The sequence below is a fragment of the Suricata suricatta genome, chromosome 16, assembly GCF_006229205.1.
Source record: "Suricata suricatta isolate VVHF042 chromosome 16, meerkat_22Aug2017_6uvM2_HiC, whole genome shotgun sequence".
Taxonomy (NCBI): Eukaryota; Metazoa; Chordata; class Mammalia; order Carnivora; family Herpestidae; genus Suricata; species Suricata suricatta.
In genome coordinates this window covers 52,078,488-52,101,985 of record NC_043715.1, presented here as the reverse complement: position 1 = coordinate 52,101,985, position 23,498 = coordinate 52,078,488, and the positions used below count along the sequence as shown (strand labels likewise).

Sequence of the window (23,498 nt, the reverse complement as noted above, 5' to 3'; positions counted from 1 at the left end):
TGGCCCAGCCTGGTTTTGCAGCCAGTCTGTGCCACGAGGCCGGGCTTGGCACAGCCCACACGCCCCCCCCCTCCCAGGGCAGCCTGGCCGTCAACCTTCCTCCCCAGCTCTCCCCCCCACCTTCTTCCCCTGCCGCCCAGAACCAATGGGTTAATTAGATAACGGAGCCTTTGATTAGCGGGGGAGGGGGAGGCCTCCCGGTGCAGGGAAAGGGGGGCCGAGGAGGAGGGAGGAGAGGCGCCCTCCCCGTTCAGAAGGAGAGAAAGAAGGAGGGAGGGGGTGGGGAGGGAGGGAGCTGAGGCACAGCTTGGCTCTGCACTGCCGTGTGACTAGAAATTGTAATCGCGGAGAAAGAGAGAGACAGACAGAGCCTGGCCGAGAGAGACCGAGACAGACGGACAGACAGACAGAGAATCTGACCCAGACGGGCTCCCCAACCTGTGGAGAGGGTGATGGGGACTGAGCAAGAGTGAGGAGGAGATGGAGGAGAAGGAGAGAGGGGGCCTGGTCTTCCCGAGGGAGGCGAGACAGTGAGGGGGAGCCCGGAGGAGGGGGCTGGGGCTGGGGAGCGACAAGGCCAGGGGGCTGGGAGAGAGGAGAAGGGGGCCGGGGTCAGTGGGGGGAGAGCAAAGCAGCCGGTGGGGGGAGGAGAGCGGAGGTAGCGGTGGGGGTGGGGGTAGGAAGCGAGAGGAGGCCAGCAGGGAGGGGGGGAGGAGACTGCTGCAGTGGCCTAGACGGGCCTCCCCGGGGCGGGAAGGGCGACCAGCGAGGAGGGGGGGGCGCGGGGAGACCCAAGAAGCCCCTGCGCCCCCCCCAGCACCACCTCGAAGGAAGCCCTGGAGAACTGGGGAGGCAGAGCCCCCCGCCGGCTGGAGGCATGTGGAGGGGGGGGCCTGGGGCCCAGGGAGAGGCCCAGCGGAAGCGGAGCCACCGGGGTGAGTGTCCCTCACTGTGGTTGGGGGGGACAAGGACGGAGCTGGCTGAGGGCAAAGGAGGGAAGGGGCGGGAGGTCCAGCCACCACCGCAGAAGCTGTGATGGGGGAGGGATGCGGGCAGCTGCAGGAGAGATGGGGACAGATGCGGAGGTAGAGACGTGGCCGCAGGCCTGGCCCCGGGCGGGTGCGGCAGCCGCAGTTTCTGGCCCCTGGCCTCGAGGGTGTGGGCTGGGTCATCGCCAGTCTTAGGAGGTGGGGAAGGGGATGGGGGGTGCAGGACAAGGGCCAGCGGAGACCGCCCTGTCACACACTGCACTCACATGACTCACAGATAGAGGCGCACACGGCCCCCAGCCCGCCAGGTGGAAAAACGAGTCCAGGATACAGACACAGAACCTCCCCCTCCCCCTCTCTGTCCCTCTGTCTTTCTCTGTCTCTCTGTCTCTTCCTCTGTCTGTCTAGCTCTGGCTCTCACACACACATCTAGGCACACAGGCTACGCACATGCATTTGCGCTGGAGTTAAAATGCTCTTGGAAACTGCAGGAGGAAGGGAGTGTGCGCACATGGGGGCTGGGGGCGGTGGCCCTGCGTCCGTGGGTCTGAGAGTCGGCCCGTCTGCGGGTGTGCCCGTGTTTGTGCAGACCGCTTCCACCTCCCCCTCGCTGGCAGGGGCGCCCGCGGCCCGGCCTGCTGATGGGGGTGCACTTGCATGTGCTCCAGAGGCTGCGCGGAAGGGAAGGCAAACCCAGGGCCACCGGCCCCTCCACCACTCGCTGGCCTGCTCCACGCTCCACGCTGGGACACGCCGTCCCCCTCTGGAGCCTCAGTGTCCTCATCTGCAGATTGGGCGTCCTAACAGCTTCCTCCTACGGCTCCTGGGAGGCTTCCGTGAGAACACCGTGTGCGCATAGTCTGGGCCGTAGACGGGGCTTGCCCAGAAGGCTGTTCTCACCGTTGCTGTGTTATGACTAGCCCACCCGCCTCTGTGGTGCCCTGACCCCACCCTGCCCACTGCCCACCCAGAGCTCGGGCACAGGGTCTCTGGTCCCCAGCCCCTTCCCCGCCTACTGTCCCAACACCATTCCAGGCGGCTGCTGGCACGGAGCCACCAGGTGCCACCTTGGCCCTGGGCATCTGCCATCCTGCGGCCCCCGCGGCCCCCACCTCCCCTTTGCCTTCTCCAGTCTGCTCCCAGCCTCTCCTGCCCACACTTCACCTCAACAGGTGCCCTGTCTGGCACCTTACCTACTTCAAGTCCCTCCTCTGAGTCTAACTCAAGTCTCTCTGGCTGCTGTGAGCCCCCACCCCCACCCCGCCCTGGCCCCCGACGGGGTGACCGGAGACTGAGGAATGGCAGGCCCAGGGTGGAGGCCGTTTGGTGCTGGGCACCTGGCCCCTCTGCAAAGGTCTGGGCAGGGAGTGTGGTGAGGGGACAGGAAGTCATAGGCGGCCAGGGGGCCTGGATGGCCGCTGTGACAGAACCCAGACTCCAGACCGCCACCCAGACCTCCAGACCCGGCATTGGCCCCTTGCTCTGTCACTCCGTCTTGTTTGTCTCTCTTCCTCTCCCTCCATCTCTGACTCTTTGTCTACATTTCTGAAACTGTGCCTAGAACCAGGGTTTGGATATGACTTCTCTGTTACTGGTCAAGTGCCTTGGGCAGCTCTTCTCTCCCCACCTCACCCCTGCCTCGGTTGTTGGTTCTGCAAAATGGGTATAATCTTCCGGTCAGGGAAGGACATGAGAGCGCAGGGAGGGCAGGACTGGCACCATTCTCTGCCTCCCTCAGGGTGAGGGTCAGCCCCCCATGGAGCTGGGGGAGGCCCTGGTCTGGGGTTCTGAGTAGAGCAGGGAGGTGATGGTGGCAGCTGTGGAAGAGAGCTGCCTGGGGGGTGGGAAGCAGTGGGCCATACGCGGGTCCCTGTTCCTCACTGAGCCTCTCCTTCTTTCCCCCCACAGCCCCCCGGCGCCCACGCGGAGCATGAGCATTGAGGATGGCGTGCGCCCGCAGCTCCCCGTGCCCCCCACTGCCGCCCGGTAGGATGTCCTGGCCCCATGGGGCCCTGCTCTTCCTCTGGCTCTTCTCCCCACCCCTGGGGGCCGGCGGGGGCGGCGTGGCCATGACCCTGGCCGCCGGAGGGGGCTCCCCGCCGGCCACCTCCTGCCCCGCGGCCTGCTCCTGCAGCAACCAGGCCAGCCGGGTGATCTGCACGCGGAGAGAGCTGGCCGAGGTCCCCGCCAGCATCCCTGTCAACACGCGGTACCTGAACCTGCAGGAGAACGGTATCCAGGTGAGCTGGGCCCGTGGCCGCTGCGGCGGGCGGGCCGGGACGTGCAGCTGCGGCGCGGTGGCCGGTTCCTGCTGCTCCAGCGGGCGGAGGCCTTCTGGGTGTCCCCTCCAGCTCTTCCCGGCCACCCCGTGGCACTTAGGAGACACCGTCTGCCACCTGTTAACTTGAGCTAAGGCCTCCTGGGTTCTCCCTGAGAGGCTGCGTCTCCGTGCCAGCGTGTTGGGGCTCGGGCGCACGGCCACCTGCCGCCTCTGGCAGCACAGGACAGGCGAGCCCCCAGCCTGACCCTGGAGTCACAGGTGTGCAGAGCGATGCTTGCTGAGGCCCCGTGCTCTCTGTGCATGCTTGGCCTTGGGCTCATGCGGCAGGACTCTGCACCTCAGTTTCTTGGTCTGCAAAATGGGCATGCTGAGGCCCTCTGCCCCAAGGGGTGGGCTGAGGGCTGATGGGTTTCAGACTTGTCAAGGACTTAGAATCTTCTGGCACCTGGCGAGCACTCCTTTGCCGTGCAGTGTGGGGCCCAGAGGTGGCGTCACATTTGGAGACCGAAGCACTCCCACATGCCTCGTCCCCTGTGGGCACGTGGCTGGTGCCCGGATGGGGCAGGTGCCATCTTATTAACCGGGACTGTGCTAAGACGGGCTACAAATAACGCTTCGAGGCCAGACCTGTGCTGTTTTCACCCAGAGTCTCTGCTCTGCTGGCATTTGGGGCCCGATCATCTCTGGTTGTGGGGCCTCCTGCGTGCTGTAGGGCTGGGCAGTAACGCCGCGCCCCCAGTGCCCAGATGTCTGCAGAGGTTGCCAGATATTGGGGGGGCTCACCCTAGTGGAGAACCGCCGTTTTATGTTTTGTTTTAAATGTTTATTTATTTTTGAGAGAGAGAGACAGAGTGCAGGTGAGGGAGGGGCAGAGAGAGAGAGAAAGAGAGAGAGAATCCAAAGCAGGCTCCAGGCTCTGGGCTGTCAGCACAGAGCCCAGCACAGGACTCGAACCCACGAACCATGAGATCAGGAGCAGAGGCCAGATGCCTAACCGACCGACAGAGCCACACCAGCGCCCAAAACCCACCATTTTAAAGGCGCGGGTCAGTACCTCGCACCATGCGTGTCTTTCCCGACCCCAGTGCATAAAGCTAGGAGAGAAGAGGGCTCCCGTGTGCCGTGTGATGTAGGAGCTACCGGTTCCCTCCTCCATGGCACTTCCTGGTCTGTCCCTGGGAGGAGAAGGGGTCAGTGGTGCCCATCTCACTGTCCCAGACAGCCTGGGGCCAGGGCTCCCCTCTGCAGAAGAGAGAGGGGACCTTTCCGGGGCCCAGTGCATAGGGCAGGCTGCCCAAGTCAAGGAGGTGGTCCTGGGTGGCCCCAGGGCAAGGACGGTAACCCAGAGTTGGGGTCCGACCATGTCCTCCTATTCCAGTGCAGTGCGCTGGAGTCCCTGCGGACCTGCAAGGGGGCGACACCCTCACTTCTTTCTCACCCTAGCCGCTTGTGTTCCCTGGACTCCGCCTCCCGCCTCCCTTTACCCCATGTGACGTTCTACACGTGTTGTCGCCACCAGCTCCGAGCCGCCCCGATTTAGGGATTGAGAGAGAAGGTCAGGGTCCTCCTCTTTCGTATAAAGAAGGGAAGAGACATTAACAAACGGGATGGCGGGATGGCTGGAGAGTGAGGCTGGGACAGCCACACGGAGGTGGGGGGGGGAGGGGATGGAAGCCGAAAGGGGAGATATTAGCCCATCAGGGAGTCCATCTGGGCTGAGAGGCCACTGAGTCCGCCCACCCGAGCGGCAGCCCAAGGCCCCAGCAATGTCCCTTCAGTAGAACCGGACCATTTTCTCCTCGGGGAGCTCCACGCACAATCGAGTGCGGCAAACATCTGCCGAGCACCTGCCGAAAGCGGGGCTCCGCCCACAGACCTGTGGCTGCGTGCGCAGGTGCAGGATGGCCGGAGCAGCGCTCCCCCAGCCCCGCCAGCCCCTACCCCCAGGCCCAGTCCGTCCTCCCAGAGGCTGCCGAGGGGTGCTCGCCTCTGCCTGAAACCCACTGAAGTGGGAATGAAATCCAGCCTGTCTTTTGTGACAGCCGACTCCTGCACAGCTGGGCCCGGCCTGCTGGCCCCTGCAGCCGCCACCACTTGCCCTCCCATTTTCGCCCCTCCGCCCGACTATGTTTCTCTTTGCCCCCTGGGTCCCCCAGGTGAGCCTCCCTTCCCCATCTTCCAGTCTGGGCCCCAAGGACTCCCCCTCCAGACACCCCTGCCCTTGCCCTGGACACTCTGTTTGCTAAATATCTCTTGGTCGTCTTCTGTGTGGGAGGCGTGGTCTAGCCACTCTGGATACATCCGTGAGCAAAACAGACAGCCCGCCCTGCCCCGCCCCACCCCCGAGCCCGCATTCTAGACCTAGACATGGTATGTAAGTAAATAGCATGGGTTAAACATGCTGAGGGCTGTGGGAAAAGGAACTAGATGGGGGTTGGGGGCGGTGGGTGCAGGAGGAGGGGTGGCTGGCTGCAGCTTTAAAGCCACGAGGTCTGGGTGGCCTCATGGAGAAGGTGACATTTGAGCAAACGTTTGGAGGACATGAAGGTAGAGTCTTGTGGAAGGGCATTCCAGGCAAGGGGGACCACAAGTGCAAAGGCCCTGGGGTAGGAGCCTGCCTGGTGTGTGGAAGGATCAGCAACAAACAGGTATGACTGGAACACAGTGAGCCAGGAGAGAGGGTAGGAGGTGAGCACAGATCCTGCAGGGCCTCGTGGCCTCATGGTGAGGACTTGGGCTTTTCTTCCGATGAGCCAGGAGCCAGGGGAAGCTCTGAGCAGAGGGCAGACCGCTGCTGACTTGGGTCTCCCGGGGAGGCCGTGTGGCATGTGGATCCTGCGCCAGGGGGCCTGGGTTTGCATCCTGGATCTGCTGTTTCCTCGTGGTACAGAGTTTGGGTGAGAAATGCAGGGGGCTCGGCTGGGACCAGGCTGGTTGTGGTGGAGGTGGCGAGAAGTGGGCCGATTCTGGGTGTGTTTTGAAGGCGGAGACACCAGGATTTTCCAGCAGAGCGGGTGTGGGAAGAAGTAAGAAAGGGTGACTCTCTTTTAGGGTTGAGCTGGCCCCTTTGCCTGGGCCCGCTTGTATCTGTCCCCCCATCTCCCGGGGCCACTGGCCTCCAGACGTGTGACCCACATCCCTATCAGGGTGTGCACTTGAGCCCCGTGGGCGTAGGCGAACTGATAAGTCACGCGTGGGTCTGCTGCAGCCACACAGCGTGGCAGTGCTAAGCACACACAAAAGGGCGCATGTCTCGTCCCTGGGGGTTCTGGCACCCCCACCCCAGAGGCCACTGGCCCCCTCAAACTGCACGTTCCCCCGGGGATGGAGAGTGTGTGCCCACGAGAGCAGGTGCTTGTGAATGTTCAGCCAAACTGGCCTCCCTTCGTGGATGCCTTGCACGTGGCGGGACGCGGGGTGGCCGAGGGAGCCAGCGGAGGAGCTGGAGAGTGTAACTTAAAAAAAACAAGTTTATTTATTTATTTTGAGAGAGAGCACGCGAGCACAGGAGAGGAGAAAGAGAGAGAGAATCCCAAGCAGGCTCCGCGCTGCCAGCGCATAGCCCGACACGGGGCTCGATCCCGCAAACCGTGAGATCATGACCTGAGCCCAAGTCAAGAGTCAGACACTTAACCTACTGAGCCTCCCAGGGGCCCCAAGAAAGTAACTTTTTCATTATCCAGATTTTTAAAAATGAAACAAAAATCACCCCTAGTCCCACCACCTTGATATAAATAACTACTGTTTACATTTTGTTTAAAACCTTCCTGGCTCTTTTCTGTGCCTATGCAAATGGACTTTTAAATTATTTATTTCAGAATGAATGCAAATTAATTTAGAAAACCTAGAATATATACCTAAGTAAAAACACAGGGACAAAAGCCAAGCGTAATGGACACGCACAGGTAACTCCCAGTAGCACTGAGCGTCTTTCAGGCCGGTGCCCCGGAGGCGGGGTTGGGAAGCGGATTTCTGGCTTTTTTTTTTTTCTCTTTTACTTTTCTGAGAAAAAAATGAGATCACACCGTGCTATACCAGTTTGCAGCTGACTTTTGATGCCCGAGAGCATAACAGGAACGTCTTTCTCCCTGACACGGACGCTCGTCCAAATATCAATGTTAACCACCGCGTAGGATTCGGCGGCGCCGTTACCCAGCGAGTCCCTTCTCGCCAGTGTTTTCACAGCTACAGACAGCACTGCGGTCAGCAGCCCCCGAGCTCAGTCTTGGGAACTTCCCCAATTCCGCCCTTGGGAGAAATTCCTAGAAGTAGGATCTCAGGGTCAGAGGGAAGATCAGAGAGGCGCTGCCCCACAAGGCCTGTGTGTCCTGTGACCGGTTCTTCCTGAAACACGCGGGGTGGCGCATGCACACGCTCACGCACACATGTGCACACACGCGGCGCACGCACACTCTGCCATCAAAGTCCCATAGGAATGGCCTGACTTCTGGGGATCTGAGGGACCCCTGTCCTGTCCATGGTCACCTGCTTGTCGTCTGGCTCTGCACAGATGATCACTCTCGTGGGGAGGGACTTCACCCCACTCCCCGCTGGACCCCCAGCACCGAGAACAGAGCCCGGGACACAGCAGGTGCATCGCAGATACTGGTCTATGAATGGAAGGCCGGCTCCCGAGCCCCTGCCTAGGGGACTTGGCTGTGTGTGTGTGTGTGTGTGTGTGTGTGTGTGTGTGTGTGTCCCTGCAGCACCTACAAGAACTGGGGAGCAGCCCTGAGGTTCCGTCACCTCCCCCACGAGCCCCGGCACGGGGAGACCCCAAGTGCACTGAGCGCCGGCAGCGGCCTCTCTCTAAAACAGTGGCGCCCGCCTCTGGAGAGGGTTCGAACGCCCTGCAGGGACGTGACAGGGCCAGCACGTGGTGGAAATGGTTGTTTTAATGCCCTTCTCGGGCAAAATAATTTTTTAAATATCAGCAGCCTTCTGTGGGCCCCCTCATCATTTCTGAGACCGGACAGGGACGCGCAAGCCCTGAGCCTGTGGAGTTACCTTCTAGACAGAGGCCTAGAGATGCCCCTTCCCCCGCACCCTCAGCCCTGACAGCCCTGATGCCGCTCAGGCCACATGCCCCAGGGAGCCCACACAGTCCCCACCCCCCGGGGCGGGCCTGCTCCTCATCTGCCTCCTCCTTCCCAGAGCCGGCCGTCCTGATGTGTTCACCGTGGGTCTTTCTGCTTGTGTGTGTTCTTGCAAAATGCTTATGGTGTGCATGTGCTTAATTTATGTAAATGAGGCTGCATTATAGATGGCTTTCTTTGTCTCACTGTTTTCACTCAGCCAGGGGTTTTAAGAGCCGTCCACATCAGGGTGTGCGCGCGTGCGTGCATGTGTCCACTCCGTCGTGGGTGCCCCCCGCCTCCTGCCCCCACCCCCGAGTCAGGACAGACGCCCAAGAGGCTTGGAGCTGCCCCCACCACGAAATCTCCCTCTGGACCCCTTCGGGAGCCACGTGGTAACATCTCTGGGGGGCTCTCTGGGTGAGAGGTCATGCGCGTACTTAACCAGGGTCCCTCGGGGTCCACCAGGAGGTCTCGTGGGCAGTGTGTGAAGGCGCTCAGCAAGGACGTGTGCCTCTGGCCTAAGAAACCCATCCACCCGCCTGAAAGACACGCTCAGAGGTGCCCCAGAGGGAGGGCGAAGGATGGCCTAGGGCCAAAGTGCAGAAGAGAGGCCGCCTCGGTTAGGTGTCAGGGCGTTGGTCAAGTGAACCGGCCGCATCCTCACTACACAGTGCTCCCATCCTCACTACACAGTGCTCCCATCCTCACTACACAGTGCTCCCATTCTCACTACACAGTGCTCCGTGGCTATTTAAAACAGTTTCCAAGAAAACCAAATGACACAGGGAAATGCTTAGAATGTAACACTGAGCTTTCAAAGGATGCAAGCGGATGTCCAGTTTGTGTTTTAAAGGCGCCCTGAAAGGAGGGGCGCCTGGGTAGCTCAGTCGACCAAGCGTCCGACTTCGGCTCAGCTCATGGTCTTGAGGGTTCGTGAGTTTGAGCCCCGCGTCAGCGTCCTGCGCTGACAGCTAGGAGCCTGGAGCCTGCTGCGGAGTCTGTGTCTCCCTCTCTCTCTGGCCCTCCCCTGCTGTGCTCTCTCTCTTTTTCTCAAAAACAAATGAATAAACTAAAAAATAATAATAAAGTAATAAAACTGCCCTGAAAGCAAAACCAGAACGCAGGGACCACCCAGAAACGTCGATAGCGCCTTTCCTACCCCACTGCTGTTACAGGGGGTCGTTGCATTTCTTCTCTCACTTTCTTCAGCCACTCAGTTTTCTTCAGTGAGGGCACCTGGTGCTTTTTGTTATCAAGAAAAATTCTACTTAAATGTAGTATGGACAAAATGGTATATACGCTGAAGGTGACAGTCTGCAGTGGGATTCGCTGGCCTGGCCCCGGAGAAGGGACCAGAAACCAAAGTCTGCGGGGGACTGGGCGTGTCTTCCTTCCCCAGGGCTCCTCCTTCCCACAAGGACTGGACACTTGTCCCGTCTGATGGTTGGAAAATGAGACAGCCCCTCCCCTGACTTCTCACCGACAGAATAGTGCGTCTACATTGTCCGTCCCGTCTACACTGCTGCCCCCCGCCCCCAGCTTCTGTCTGTGCCCCTTGGCCGCCTGGTCTCCTCCTTGTCATTCCCTGGAGCCTCGGCACTGCCCCCCTTCCCCTTCTTTATTGTTGGATAATATTCTGTCCGATGAAGTTACCGCAATCTCTTGATCCATTTCTTATCGATGGGCATTTGGACCATTTCCAGCTCTGGGGTCCTTACTCCGCCTGACTTTGATTTACAGTCTTTCCAGCCGGAGCGGGGGTAGCGGAATCCCCCCTCCCCGTTCATGTCGTGGAGACGGGCGCGGTCCGGGCCGGAGCAGGACTGGGACTGTCGGGAGCCGCCTCCGGAAGGGCCGCTCCCGCCACACGTCACAGGTGGCGGAGTCCGAGGCCATGGAGCTCAGTCCCCGAGGTGGTCCTCCTGTGACCTTTCCTGACTGATACAGCACCTTCAGCACATGGCCCTGCCTCCGGCCTCCTGCTTCCCGGCGCCCCTTCACACTAGATGTTCCCACTTTCTGGAATGCTCTTCCACTCTCCCCTGCATCTGCTTAGCACCAGCGCTAAATGATTGTGGGGGACAGTTGAGGCTTGACTCACAGATCTTCTTCGGGCATATTGTTAAAACTGTCAAAACTCAGTTTTGTCATCTGTGAAATGGGGATAATAACAGTCCTTTCAAACACTTTCATTCTTTGGACAAGCATGGACTGATCGCCACTGAATTCTAGGCGCTCCCAAATGCCCTGGGGACACGGCATCACGTGGGGGCAGTGCATTTGCTCATGAGGACTTGGGGGGGTCCCCGGTGATGGGCCAGGAGCTCAGCAGCTCTGGTAAGCATTGACAGAGAGACCTTTGTCACGGTCACCCTCGTCTTTCTTGACTGGACCTCAGAGGCGCTGTCCCTGAACCCCCAGTCAGGTCAAGCACCCCAAATTTATTGATCGCACTTGTTCATGTCACCGCGGCCCCAAACACAACCATCTCAGGAACCAATCAGAGGGCGTCTTGCCATCTTGCAGAGCAGTGTGGCCTCTGAGCCCGATGAGAGCCCCAGGAGAGGGACAGGTGGGGATCCTCATTTTTCAGTTGAGTAGACTGAGGTCTGAGAGACAGGAGACCCACGCCCCCCCCTCTGTTACTTAGGCTGTCTCTCCGAGCCCGCCTCCTGCCCGGGAGGGTAGAAGTGGGGGTGTATGCGGCCCCCAGCGAGGCTCCAAGCTCTTTCCACAACTGCCCCGTCAGTCCTGCTCTCCCCCATCTCATGGACCAGTGCGACTGTGCCAGAGGAAGTGGGCCCCTTGTGCAGGAGGCCACAGTCAGGACTCAGCCCAGGCAGACTGGCTGCAGAATTTGATTTTTCCAACACTAATTCCTGATGCTTCCTAATTCACAGCTGTCTGGGCTCTGTGTGGTCCTGCTGGTTCAGTCACAGAACTGAGTGACGCTGTCCACAAAGCCAGGCCCCGCTCTGGCCTTGTCCTTGCGCATCAGGACACCTGCCCCAGCTTCCTCCCTGTCTCCCGTCCACTGTCGCCTGCCCCGCCCTGCCCCAGTGACAGTGTCCATGTCACCCCTGGACTGGAAGACGAGCAGTGCCCCCCCTGCAGCGAAAACCCTTCGCAAGGCCCCCTGTCCCTGTCCCAGCCACACCACACGGTGGGGGGGGGGGGGGGAGCAGCTGGGCCCAGTCACCACCCAGCCCTGCCCTTCCAGCCCTTCCAAAAACACACATGGCCTCTGAAGGGCTAAGTCCCATCCCACACTTGCCTGGGGCCAGGCACACTTCCTCCAGGCCCCCAGACACTGATAGTTTCATCCTCACCACACCGTGAGGGGTGGGGGGTCTCCTCCCGTGGAAGCAGGCTCCAAGCCACTCCCAGAACCACTTGGGCCTCCTGTGTCTGACGGGCTCCGGCCTGTCCGTCCGCAGCACCCAGCTCACACCCCAGTTTCTTTATTGAGCAACTACTATGCGCCAGGCTCTGCTGCAGGACCTTTGCACAGCTGGATGCAGAGAGGGAAGCCAGGGGGCCAGGGAGCCTCGCTGGGAAGGAGTTGTTTGACCCCCGCCCCGGTCTTCACCTGACCCCACCCACCCACACCGCCTTAGGCAAAGCTGGGGCGCACTTAGTCCCAACAGAGATCTTACCCGCCCTTCCCAGGGCATATTCTAGACCCAGGTTCAGAAGCCTGTCTGGGGTGGGGGCAGGGGCGCAGAGGGGAGGAGCAGGCCCGAGAAGGCAACTCCTTGGTGGATGAGTGGAAGAAGATGAGGGAGGGGAATGGCCCAGTGAGTGTGGACGGGCAGTCACACACACGCGTGCACGGAGCTGGCGTCTGAGTGGGGGACTTCTCACGGGCAGGGGTGGTCAGGACACCTTAGCAAGGAGAAAGCCTGTTTTTTGTTTGTTAGGGAGCCTTGAGTGACTTGGGCCCCGACCAGGTGCAGAGGCTGGGGTGGTTCCGGGAGGGGACGACATGAACTCAGGTGTGGACAAGGAGGAAAGTGGCAGGGGCAGACACGGAGGGTGCGCTGAACCTCGAAGGCACTAAGCCCCGCCCCCGTGTGTGGAAAGGCATTTAATCCCCACACCAATCCTAAGGAGTAGATTTTATAATCCCCATCGCACAGACAGAGCCGCAGGCCCCAAGAGGTCTAAAATACACCCAACGGGGGCTCAGTCAGTTGAGTGTCTGACGTCAGCTCAGGTTATGATCTCAGGGTTTGTGAGTTCGAGCCCTGTGGCAGACTCTGTGCTCTCCCTCTGTCTCTGCTCCTCCCCCACTTGCGCTCTCCCTCTCGCTCTCTCTCTCAAAATAAATAGATAAATAAACTTTAAAAAATAATAATAAAAATTAAAATTCACCCAAGTCCCGGAAGTGGTAGAGAGGCAGTTCGAGTCAGGACTCCGGCTGTCTGACCCCAGCACTTGAACCGCCAGGCTCTAGGGCTGGTCGGCTTGGGGCAGGGACCAGACAAGCCTTTCTGAGCACAGCGGTCATCTGGGGTGCTGAGACACCCCGGGTTTGAGCTCTCTCCTCTGAGGTAGATAGCGGGGGGCCACCGAGCTCTGGCCAGAGCCCGTCCCCACCCACCGCCCTTGCGGGTCAGCCTGGGGAAGGGGGCTGGGCGGGGGATGGCTATGGAGGCGGACACATTGGTTCCAGATGCCCTCACTCAACACGGCTCCTGCCAGTAGAGGTCAGTGCCAGCACGGCCCGGCACCTTCTAACAGGGACAAGTTTAGAACCTGTCGTTGGGCAAGATAATAATAGCGGCAGAAACGACATTTCTGGGTTTCACTGAAGAGGGAGATGCTGTGTTCTAAGTGGTCCCCTGCCCCTGAGCTGGGCGGCGTTGCTGTGACACGGGCTTGTCCTCACTTAGTCCTCACGGCCCTGCACCCATTCTACGGAGGAGGACGCTGAGGCCCGGGGAGGCTGAGTCTAGACCCAAGCCTGCCAGGCTCCTGCCGTGCCCCAGCGCCCAGGGAAATCCGCACTGAGAAGGCCCGAGGCCCTGGTCTCAGGGAAGGAGGAACCAAGAAAAGTCACCATAGAAGCGCTTGGTACAGAAAAGTGTTTTTAAAACAGTAAATGCAGAACGCTAGCACCCGCTAGCCAAGACAGCCAGCTGCTAAGCTTTGTTATCAGTTCCGTACATTCAAAACATATTAGAACAATTTATCTTAATAGTGTTAAGATGAACAATTCACTTAATCATCTCCCACCACAGTTAAATTTTTAAAGGAATTCTTGACCGTTTATTTTCTTAAAAACCCCAACAGAACACGGTGGGATTTTTTTTTCAGTGTTAGTAATGTTTACCTAGTGACCAAGCTCCAAGATCAAAGAGGAGAGGCCCCCACCACCGGGATTGGGAGTGGTCGTTGATGGGGCCACATGCCCTTGCCCTTGACAGTGAGCACAGAGCCGGCCACAGGGGGAGGAGGGCTCAGCAGCCATGGGCTGAAGAAGCGAGGGGACGAGAGGACTGGCTATTAGGTGGCTGTCAGAAGCCAGACCCCAGACAACCTCCGCTGCAGCGCAGCAGAACATCAGCCTCCCGCCAGACCAAATGTCAGGCTGGGAGGCCGGGGGGATCCCCCACTCCTGGAACCCGTCCCCACCTTGTCCATCCTACTCTGTGTCAGTGGTCCCAATTGTGACCCACGTTTGAAGATCATCGGCTCCGGGTGAGGAGGGGGCTCAAGCTGCACTGTAGAGCGACCCACACCTGCCCCTCCCCCTGCAGCCAGGGCAGCACCCACGATCTGTTTACACCATTGCCATTTAAATGATCATTTGCATAATTATTATGTTTGGTGTCCTCCCCTCTCGAGGTCAGGCTCCGGAAAGTCAGGGCTGCGTCTTTCTTGTCCACGGCTGGACTCCCAGAGCCCAGCAAGATACTTGACACATAGCAGGCACTCAAAGAATATCTGTCAAATGAGCAAATCAACACGTGGGTCATGGCTGAGTCGTGAACAGGCTCCATGGCTCAAAATGCATTGAAACCAACAGAGAGCACAACCCTCTTGGCTTAGGATGGGCAGACGGACGGAGACTTCGTATTTATTCAGACTGAGGAAAAGCAGACTCTGAGTCTTGGTTCCGCCACTTTGGATCTGTGAGACTGAAGGCAGATAAGTTTTCCTCTCTGAATCTCTGTTTCCTTAGCGGTAAACCATCAAATCAGAGAGGAGGCAGGGTCGTGTGGCTGATGTGACAGGATTTCCACAAGGACTAAATGAGATCACCACCTCAGAGCATTTAATACAGGGTCTGGTACATAATAGGCACTTAACAAATCACGGCTTTTCCCTACTGCCTTATTGGGAGCCTGCCCAGGATGGCATTTTATTTCAGAGTCAGGATGGGATCAGCCTTGTACTGTTTGAGAGGAGAAGAGAAGAACGGGCTGACTTTATGTGTGTTAAATTTTAAGGGTAACCTCTAAACAAAGAGAAAAAGAAAATATATAAATTCTAAAATAGTAGATGGGGAAATTGAATAAGAAGAAAATTAATGAAAAAGATGACAGGAAAAGAGAAAGAATAGGCTGTAAAAAATCAGGACAAACAATGAGCACAAAGTAACAGTAAGAGTAATTCCAAATGTATTAGTAATTACAATAAATGTAAATGGACTAAACTTCAGACAACAATTTTCAGACTGTGTTAAAAGCAAAATCCAGGGGCACCCAGGTGGCTCAGTTGGTTAAGTATCCAACTCTCAATTTCAGCTCAGGCCATGATCTCACCATCCATGAGTTCAAGCCCTGCATCAGTCTCCATGCTGATGGTGTGGAGCCTGCTTGTGATTACCTCTCTCTCTCCCTCTCTCTTTGCCCCTCCAGTGTGCGCTCGCTCTTGCTCTCTCTCTCTCTCTCTCTCTCAAAATAAGTAAATAAACTTAAAAAAAAATCCAAAAGACACACCTAAAACAGCAGATCAGAAAGGATAAAATCATATAAGATGGCACATTCTAACCAAAAAGAGAGTAAGTCAGAACCAGAACACCAGTGCTCTTTCAGCTCCCAAGTTCTGTCACTGAGGGTTTCAGCATGTTGGCATTGTCACCCAGGGCAAAAGGTGTGCTGGCCCACATCGACTGGCATAACTGGGTGCTCTCCAAACCGGAGCCTTGTCCGTCCTGGGCCATTCACTCAACACACTTGGCTGAAGTCAGCCATGAACTAGGCCTTGAACTGGGGACAGGGAATGCAGAAACCCTCCAGATGGACTCTCTACTCATTCACTCATAGCCTAGCCAAGGAGAAGGACTTGTCAAACTGGTGTGATAAGAGACTGTGTTTGACACCTTAGTGAGCGTGGGAACAAGGAGGGCTTCCTGGAGGAGGGTAACCCAGAGAATGAGGAGGACAGCATTCCAGGCGGAGGGCACGGCCTCGGGGCAAGGGCGGAGGTGAGCTTATGCAACCATACACCTCCGTATGGCTGGGGTAGAGGAGAGGCACTGCGGCAGTCCTGCAGAGCCTTGGACCCCAGGTTGGGGGTGACAGGGGGCCCTGGGAGCACTATTAGCAGGGATGTGGCGGTGTCTGAACTGCATGTTAGTCCAGGTAGAGAAAAGACGCCGAGGAAGAAACCGGAGGCCCAGAGATGGGACAAATGTTCATGATCATTATTTGCTGAATCAACTATTTTAAATATATATATTCCTGCATGCTTGCCCTACTCCAAGCACTCACGATCGTGTCCAAGCCTCGCAGTAATCGTGCAGTACCTGTGAGGAAAGAGGGTTCAGAGACAGCAGAATACGTTCCCAAGGTCACACCGCTGGTCCGTGGCAGCAAAGCCAGGATTCAAACCCAGGCCCAGCACCTCCCCACCAGGCTGCTCCCCAGGCCTCCTGCGGAGAAGCGAGAACTGTGGAATCCTGGTAAAAATAAAAAGCGCTCACTATTTAAAGCGTCCCTACAGCACATCTTGGATAAAACCAGGCTCCTTGGCAGTGCCACCCCCGTCCTGCTTCGTTCTCAAGCGCATTAGTAAAGTGGTTGGGGGGATCCCCCCTTGGAAATGCCCCTCATCTCCCCCCATGCACCCCCTTCCCAACCCAACTGAGACAAAGCACGCGGAGCAGGAAGAGCCTCAGACTCTGCTGAGATGCCTGTTGTGGACAGACTAGGGGGTCCCTCTCTGCTAAGGACTGGGGAGATGTCTCACTTGTGCGCTCCCCAGTGGGCACAGCAGGCAGCCCTACTGAGCCACCAGACCTCACTGAGCGCCTGCCTCCAGGTTCAAACCCCAACTCTGCTGCTTCCTCGTTGTGTGACTTGACTAAGCAGGTTCCTTCTCTGACGAGCAGGCCCAACAACAGCCGCCTTGAGGGGCTGCCAGGGGGACAGCCGACTTGAATGGAGAACGCCCGGCCCAGCACCTGGCATTTGTCACCGGGGCTCGCGAGCACCTGCAGTGCCAGGCCCTGGGCCGAGCAAATGTCAGCGACTCCCCCGAGTCTTCAGGACAGCCTTGTGAGGTGGACATCGCGATGCCCTTTCACGGGGAATGGCCCCTCCTCTTCTGCTCCTTCAGAACTGCTTTATCCCCACGAAATAAAAAGCAATGGATGAATGAATGAATGAATGAATGAATGAGTAATGAATGAGACATTTGGGCTGGATCCGAGGGGATGAGCAGGAATTTTCCAAGCCGAAGGAAGAAAAGGGGAGGGCAGCCTGAGAAGAGGGAACAGCACATGTAGAAGTGGAGGACCTGGTGTGATAGCTCCACACCAGTTGTCATTGGCCGAAAGGTCACAGGAGTGAGGATGGCTAGGGCGGTGGGGGGGATGGGCACGCAGAGGGGAGGGGAGAGGCCGGCAGACGCCAGGCCAAGCAGGGCTTCTGATGCAGGTTGAATCTTCTCTGAGAGCACTGGGGAGCCACGGAGGGCTCCAGAGGAGGGTCGTGGGTGTAGCAATGGAGATGGGCTGTGGCTGTGAGACCTTCCAAAGGAGTAGAACCACAGGCTTACTAGACGACCCATGGGTGAGGCCACAGGTGGGGTGGGGTCTGAGGCTGCAGACCCACCTTGGACCAGGAAGGGGGACTGGGGGATACCACTGAGTGAGAGCTGGGACCCTGGCAGGAGGGAGGAGAAACGCAGTGCACCTCCAGAAGGGACCCCCCGGCTCCTGTTTGATCCGGAAGTAGCACCATCCCGAGTAGCACCCCAGGGCACGTACTGGGACCAGCCGGCCAGGCTGTCCCGCTTGCTCCCCCAGAGGAGGAGACCAGGGTGCAGTGGCCCATGTGGCCGTGGGAGCCTGTCCCCAGGGCCTCTCAGGGTCCTGGGGCTGCCCCCAGTCTCGGGCTCAGGCACGGCCACACTGCCCGCCGCCTGCAGAGACCCCAGGCCAGCACGCTCTGCCCCTTCCCTCTGGAGGTCCTGCAGGTGCCCTGGCAGCTGGCAGAATTTCCCGAGGGCCCATCGCCCACCAGCGTGCTTTAGACGAGACTCCTTCATGCGCTAGCATTCCCTGAGGTTTTGTCCCATTCTAGAAGTTAGCTACGTTCACTGCAGGAAATTAGAGGAGGCAGAAGTGTATTAAGGAAAATAAATAATTGACCCTGGCGATTCCATCTCAATGTCCCAAAGGAGGTATAACCCTGGGAAAGAATTTTGGATAGCCATGAAACTTGTTTCAAAGTATATATCACGATATGGGGAAATACGGTGTAATATTATTAAGGGGAAATTCAGGGCCAAGGTATGTATATATATATTTTTTTAAGTTTATTTATTTATTTTGAGAGAGAGCGCGCGTGCAAGCAAGCTCTGAGTGGTCAGCACAGAACCTGACACAGGGCTCAATCCCATGAACCATGAGATCCTGACCTGAGCCGAAATCAAGAGTCAGAGGCTCAGCGGACTGAGCCACCCAGGCGCCCCAAAGGGGAGGATCTTATGTCAGTGAAATTTGTAAAATATTTTTTAAAAAGATGAAAAGAGATACCCCTGCATTGTATGCATAAGGACTGAAAGGATATATATGAAATCGTTCACGTAAGTTAACATAAGTCGATGTCCCGTGGCTGACTTCTCTTGTCTTCTTACACTTTTTCCTAAGATGAATGTATATTACTTTTATCAGCAGAGGATGAGGGGGTTGGCAGATGGAAATTGTTCTACCTAACATCCCTGGAGACCCTCAGGAGACTGTAGCGCATGCGTGGTAGAGGGGTCAATCCCTTCCTGGTCCCGACTCTGAGCTGTACATTTCCTCCACCACCCAGACTCCATCCCACTGTTCCTGGAAACCATTCGAGTGATCTGAGGATCGCAAAGTTTTAATAGCCCAGATGTATTTTGTCATCTGTCCCTTTAGCCCTGAGGCCACAAAGACCACCTTGCGCAGGCCAGGTGCCTGGGGTGGTTTTCCTGGGGAATCTGGTTTCTTTGAAGGGACTGGACCTCGGTTCTGATCAGAAAGGGCCCCCAAGACAGCGTTGTGCTCCAAGCCCTGCGGCAGTGACCCCTGGAGGGGCCCGGACTTGGGTGGGTGACAAGGGCATAGGGACAGCTGTGCCAGGGGCTGGGGGCGTGTGACACAGGAACTGGGTGCCGAAGGGCAGATGGCAGACGGCCAGGAAAATAAGTAGGGAGGGTCTTCCTGGCAGAGGGAACAGCAAGTGCAGAGTCCCGGGGACTGTGTTCTGGAACTTGCTAAGAGCAGGACAGGGAGGAGGGGGCGACCCTGGAAGAGGAAGGGGAGCTCATGCCAAGCCGATCGATGCCACTGGAAGGGGGACACTGGGTCTTTTTTTTTTTTTAAGTTGATGTACTTAGTTTGGGAAAGACAGAGTGAGTGGGGGAGGGGCAGAGAGAGACAGGGAGAGAGAATCCCAAGCAGGCTCTGGGCTGACAACACAGAGCTTGGCATGGGGCTCAATCCCATGAACCAGGAAGGAGATCATGACCTGAGCCGAAATCAAGAGTCTGATGTCCAGGGTCATGAACCGGGCTCCGTGTTTACGGCCACACCTACATCTGACCAATGGTAAGGGCCCAGATGTTACAAAAGATGGGGTCCCAGCCTGGCTTCCTCCAGGCACTTTCAGAAATGCGCACTAACAGCCCTAGTTCATAAAGCTGCGAGAGGAGAAAACTCAGTGTATTCACAAAGCATGGAGGAGTCAGAGAGGCGCCCGGTATATCGGCAGAGCCCAACTCGAGGGCCACACTGGTCACGTGGGGCCACTGAGCCCGTGGGCTACAAGCCACGCATGGAATTTCAGAGACTTGGTGCAGAGAGTGTAACATACGTCCTTCGTAAGTTCCCCTTTCAATGACGTGTTGAAATCATAAAATTTTGGATACACTGGCTTAAATAAATATATTTTTTAAATTAATTTCACCTGTTTGGGGTTTGTTTGTTTCTTTCATGTGGCTTCTAGGAAATTCAAAAGTAACAATGTAGACCTCAGTGCATTTCTGTAGCACAGCACTGGCATACGTAGTGGCTGTTGTCATTTTATGATTATGACAATACCGGGAATGTATTACTGTTCCTTAAACTGGCTGCCTCTCAGATTTAAGAAAAACTTTTTCAAGTGTTTTCCTACTTAATATAAAAGTAATTTTTGTTCATTAAAAAGATATGGAAAGAAGGGCGTAAGGGTGGCTCAGTTGTTTGAATGTCCGACTTCAGCCCATGATTAAGCCCCACATTGGGCTCTGTGCTGACAGCTCAGAGCCTGGAGCCTGCTTCTGATTCTGTCTGTCTGTCTCTCTCCTCCCCTCCCCGGCTCATGCTCTGTCTCTTTCTGTCTCTCTTTCAAAAATAAATAAACATTTAAAAAAATGTTTAAATATATAGAAAGAGTAAAAATTTCCCATAATCCCCAATAGCTGGAGTTCACTACCAAGAAGAGCTTGGAGTAGATCCTGACAGTCTTTTCTCGGTGCATAGATACTTAATTCTTCCACTTCTTTTTAAAATTCTACCAAGTCACAGGGCGCCTGGCTGGCTTAGTCGATGGTGGAACATGCAACTCTTGATCTCAGGGCTGTGAGTTCGAGCCTCACATTGGACATAGAGATTTCGTAAAAATAAAATCCCTATCTATCTATCTATTGAAGTTCATTTTTTTTTGAGAAAGAGAGAGAGCACAAGCATGGAAGGCACAGAGAGAGAGGGAGAGGGAGAATGACAGGCAGGCTCTGCGCTGACTCAGGGCTGGATCTTACAAACCATGATATCACCTGAGCCGAAATCAAGAGTCAGACGTGTAATGAACTAAGCATCCCAGGGGCCCCCCCAAAATGAAATCTTTACACTAGAACCCTACGAAGTTGTGACTGCAGAGTATGCTGCCTGGAGGTCTCCGTTTCCCCTTAGATTACAATGCAAGCGTCCCTCCAAGGCTTTAACTGGGCTTCAGAAAGCCATCTGATGGCTGCGTGGTCTCGGTGTACCGGGCACCGTGACTCTGAAGGAGCATCAGGTAAGATTCTGCCTCCCATGCCCCGCCCAGCACTGCCCTTCCTGTGGCCCCTCAGCCTCAGCCTGAGAGGGGGCAGCCAAGTTCAGGGGTTAAGAGCTGGGACTTTGGAGGCAGACAGCCTCAGTCCGATCCCAGGTCCATCATCTCCTCCTGTGTGACCTTGGGTCAGTCACTGCACCTCTCTCTGCCTCCTGCTAAGATGGAGATAATTCATAAACCCCCAAGTGGAACCCTTGAGCCCAGATGTGTTTTGGGACATGATGTTAGCAAGGTGAGGTACTGGGGCGCCTGGGAGGCTCCGTCAGTTGGACGTCTGACTCTTGGATCTCAGCTCAGGTCATGATCTCACAGTTGTGGGTTTGAGCCCCACATCGGGCTCTACATTGACAGTGTGGAGCCTGCTTGGGATTCTGTCTCTCCCTCCCTCTCTCTCAAACATTAAAAAAATCTTTAAAAAAAAAAAAAGAAAGAAAGAAAGAAAAGAAAGGTGAGGTACTAATGTACAGCATATATTTAATAGCACCTCCTGATTCCTCTAAACTTTATCAAGTGTGGGGATATTTCCAGAGTGAAGTGTTTGAATAGTCACATGAGTAGGATCAATAAAAGCTTTAAATAGCCTCCCCTGGGTTCTGATCGGGCCCTACCACCCAGTGGCATTCGGTGCCAAAGTTATGAGCAATCCCTGGATTTCACAGCTTGATGGATTTCACAGTTGCAGATACTGAGTAAGTACCCATCTCGTAGGACAGTTTGGCGGATTAAATGAGTTGTTGCCCATGAAGCATTTAGAATGGTGTCCGGTGCCAAAGAAGGGCTCAATGCGTGTTAACTGGTGGTGTAAGTATTTTTAATCCTTTGTTTATTGAGGTGTAATTTACATACTGACGTGTAATTTACATATAATGAACCGCCCCTGTTTTAGGTGAACAGTGTGGGGAGGTCTGCCTGTCTGATTCATCCATGTAGCCACCGCCCCAACTGGGAACACTGCCATCACCCCAGAAAGTTCTCTCAGGCCCCTTCCCTGCCTGGCCGGCCCCCACACACACTCAGAGACGGCCGCTTTGCACAGGCACAACGTGGAAGGGACGGGACCCTACCACACGCGCTTTTTGTGGCCTGGCTTCTTTTGCTCAATGCGATGCCGGCCCACGAGGTTGGCGGTGTGTCGGGATAATCGTGTTCCACCGTGCAGACAGACACACAGCGTGTGTCCCTCATGGGTTGACAGACACTGGGGTCGTTTCAGATTAGGCTGTAATGAACACAGATGCTGTGAGCGTCCGTCACAGAACGTTGGATGGACAGCGGCTCTCCTCTCTCCTGCGGAAAAAAGATTCGGGTGTGCAAGGGTCTGGTGGTGTAGAAGAGGGACGTCTAGCCTTCGCGGAAAGAATCAGTTTTCCCAAGGGTGGTCTTCCGGTCTTACCCTCCCACCAGCAAAGGGGGCGGGGAAGGGGGCGGGGCGAAAAGGGGTGGGGCGAGCCCCGAGCGCAGGCTTGCTTTCCCGCATTCCCAGCGGCCCTAGTTGACCCGTGTCTCCCCTCCTCCGTTGCAGGTGATCCGGACAGACACGTTCAAGCACCTGCGGCACCTGGAGATCCTGCAGCTGAGCAAGAACCTGGTGCGCAAGATCGAAGTGGGCGCCTTCAACGGGCTGCCCAGCCTCAACACCCTGGAGCTGTTCGACAACCGGCTGACCACGGTGCCCACGCAGGCCTTCGAGTACCTGTCCAAGCTGCGTGAGCTCTGGCTGCGCAACAACCCCATCGAGAGCATCCCCTCGTACGCCTTCAACCGCGTGCCCTCCCTGCGCCGCCTCGACCTGGGCGAGCTCAAGCGGCTGGAGTACATCTCGGAGGCGGCCTTCGAGGGCCTGGTCAACCTGCGCTACCTCAACCTGGGCATGTGCAACCTCAAGGACATCCCCAACCTGACGGCCCTGGTGCGCCTGGAGGAGCTCGAGCTGTCCGGCAACCGGCTGGACCTGATCCGCCCGGGCTCCTTCCAGGGCCTCACGAGCCTGCGCAAGCTGTGGCTCATGCACGCCCAGGTGGCCACCATCGAGCGCAACGCCTTCGACGACCTCAAGTCGCTGGAGGAGCTCAACCTGTCCCACAACAACCTGATGTCGCTGCCCCACGACCTCTTCACGCCCCTGCACCGCCTGGAGCGCGTCCACCTCAACCATAACCCGTGGCACTGCAACTGCGACGTGCTGTGGCTGAGCTGGTGGCTCAAGGAGACAGTGCCCAGTAACACGACGTGCTGCGCCCGCTGCCACGCGCCCGCCGGCCTCAAGGGGCGCTACATCGGCGAGCTGGACCAGTCGCACTTCACCTGCTACGCGCCGGTCATCGTGGAGCCGCCCACGGACCTCAATGTCACTGAGGGCATGGCCGCCGAGCTCAAGTGTCGCACGGGCACCTCCATGACATCCGTCAACTGGCTGACGCCCAACGGCACCCTCATGACGCACGGCTCTTACCGCGTGCGCATCTCCGTCTTGCACGACGGCACGCTCAACTTCACCAACGTCACTGTGCAGGACACGGGCCAGTACACGTGCATGGTGACGAACTCGGCCGGCAACACCACGGCCTCCGCCACGCTCAACGTCTCGGCCGTGGACCCCGTGGCAGCCGGCGGCGGCGGCGGCGGGGGC

At 57.0% G+C, this 23,498-nt stretch overlaps 1 protein-coding gene across 1 annotated transcript in view; it reads left to right on the top strand.

Annotated features, from left to right (window-relative positions):
• Positions 1 to 299: 299 nt before the first annotated feature.
• The window catches only part of LRRC4B (leucine rich repeat containing 4B), a 24,145-nt gene continuing 946 nt past the window's right edge, over positions 300 to 23,498 (top strand). The window contains exons 1-4 of the mRNA XM_029924357.1: positions 300 to 469; positions 818 to 935; positions 2,898 to 3,229; positions 22,392 to 23,497. Of these exons, the coding sequence (XP_029780217.1) occupies positions 2,933 to 3,229; positions 22,392 to 23,497 (1,403 nt within the window). The 5' untranslated portion in view covers positions 300 to 469; positions 818 to 935; positions 2,898 to 2,932. The remainder of the gene's footprint in view (positions 470 to 817; positions 936 to 2,897; positions 3,230 to 22,391; position 23,498) is intronic.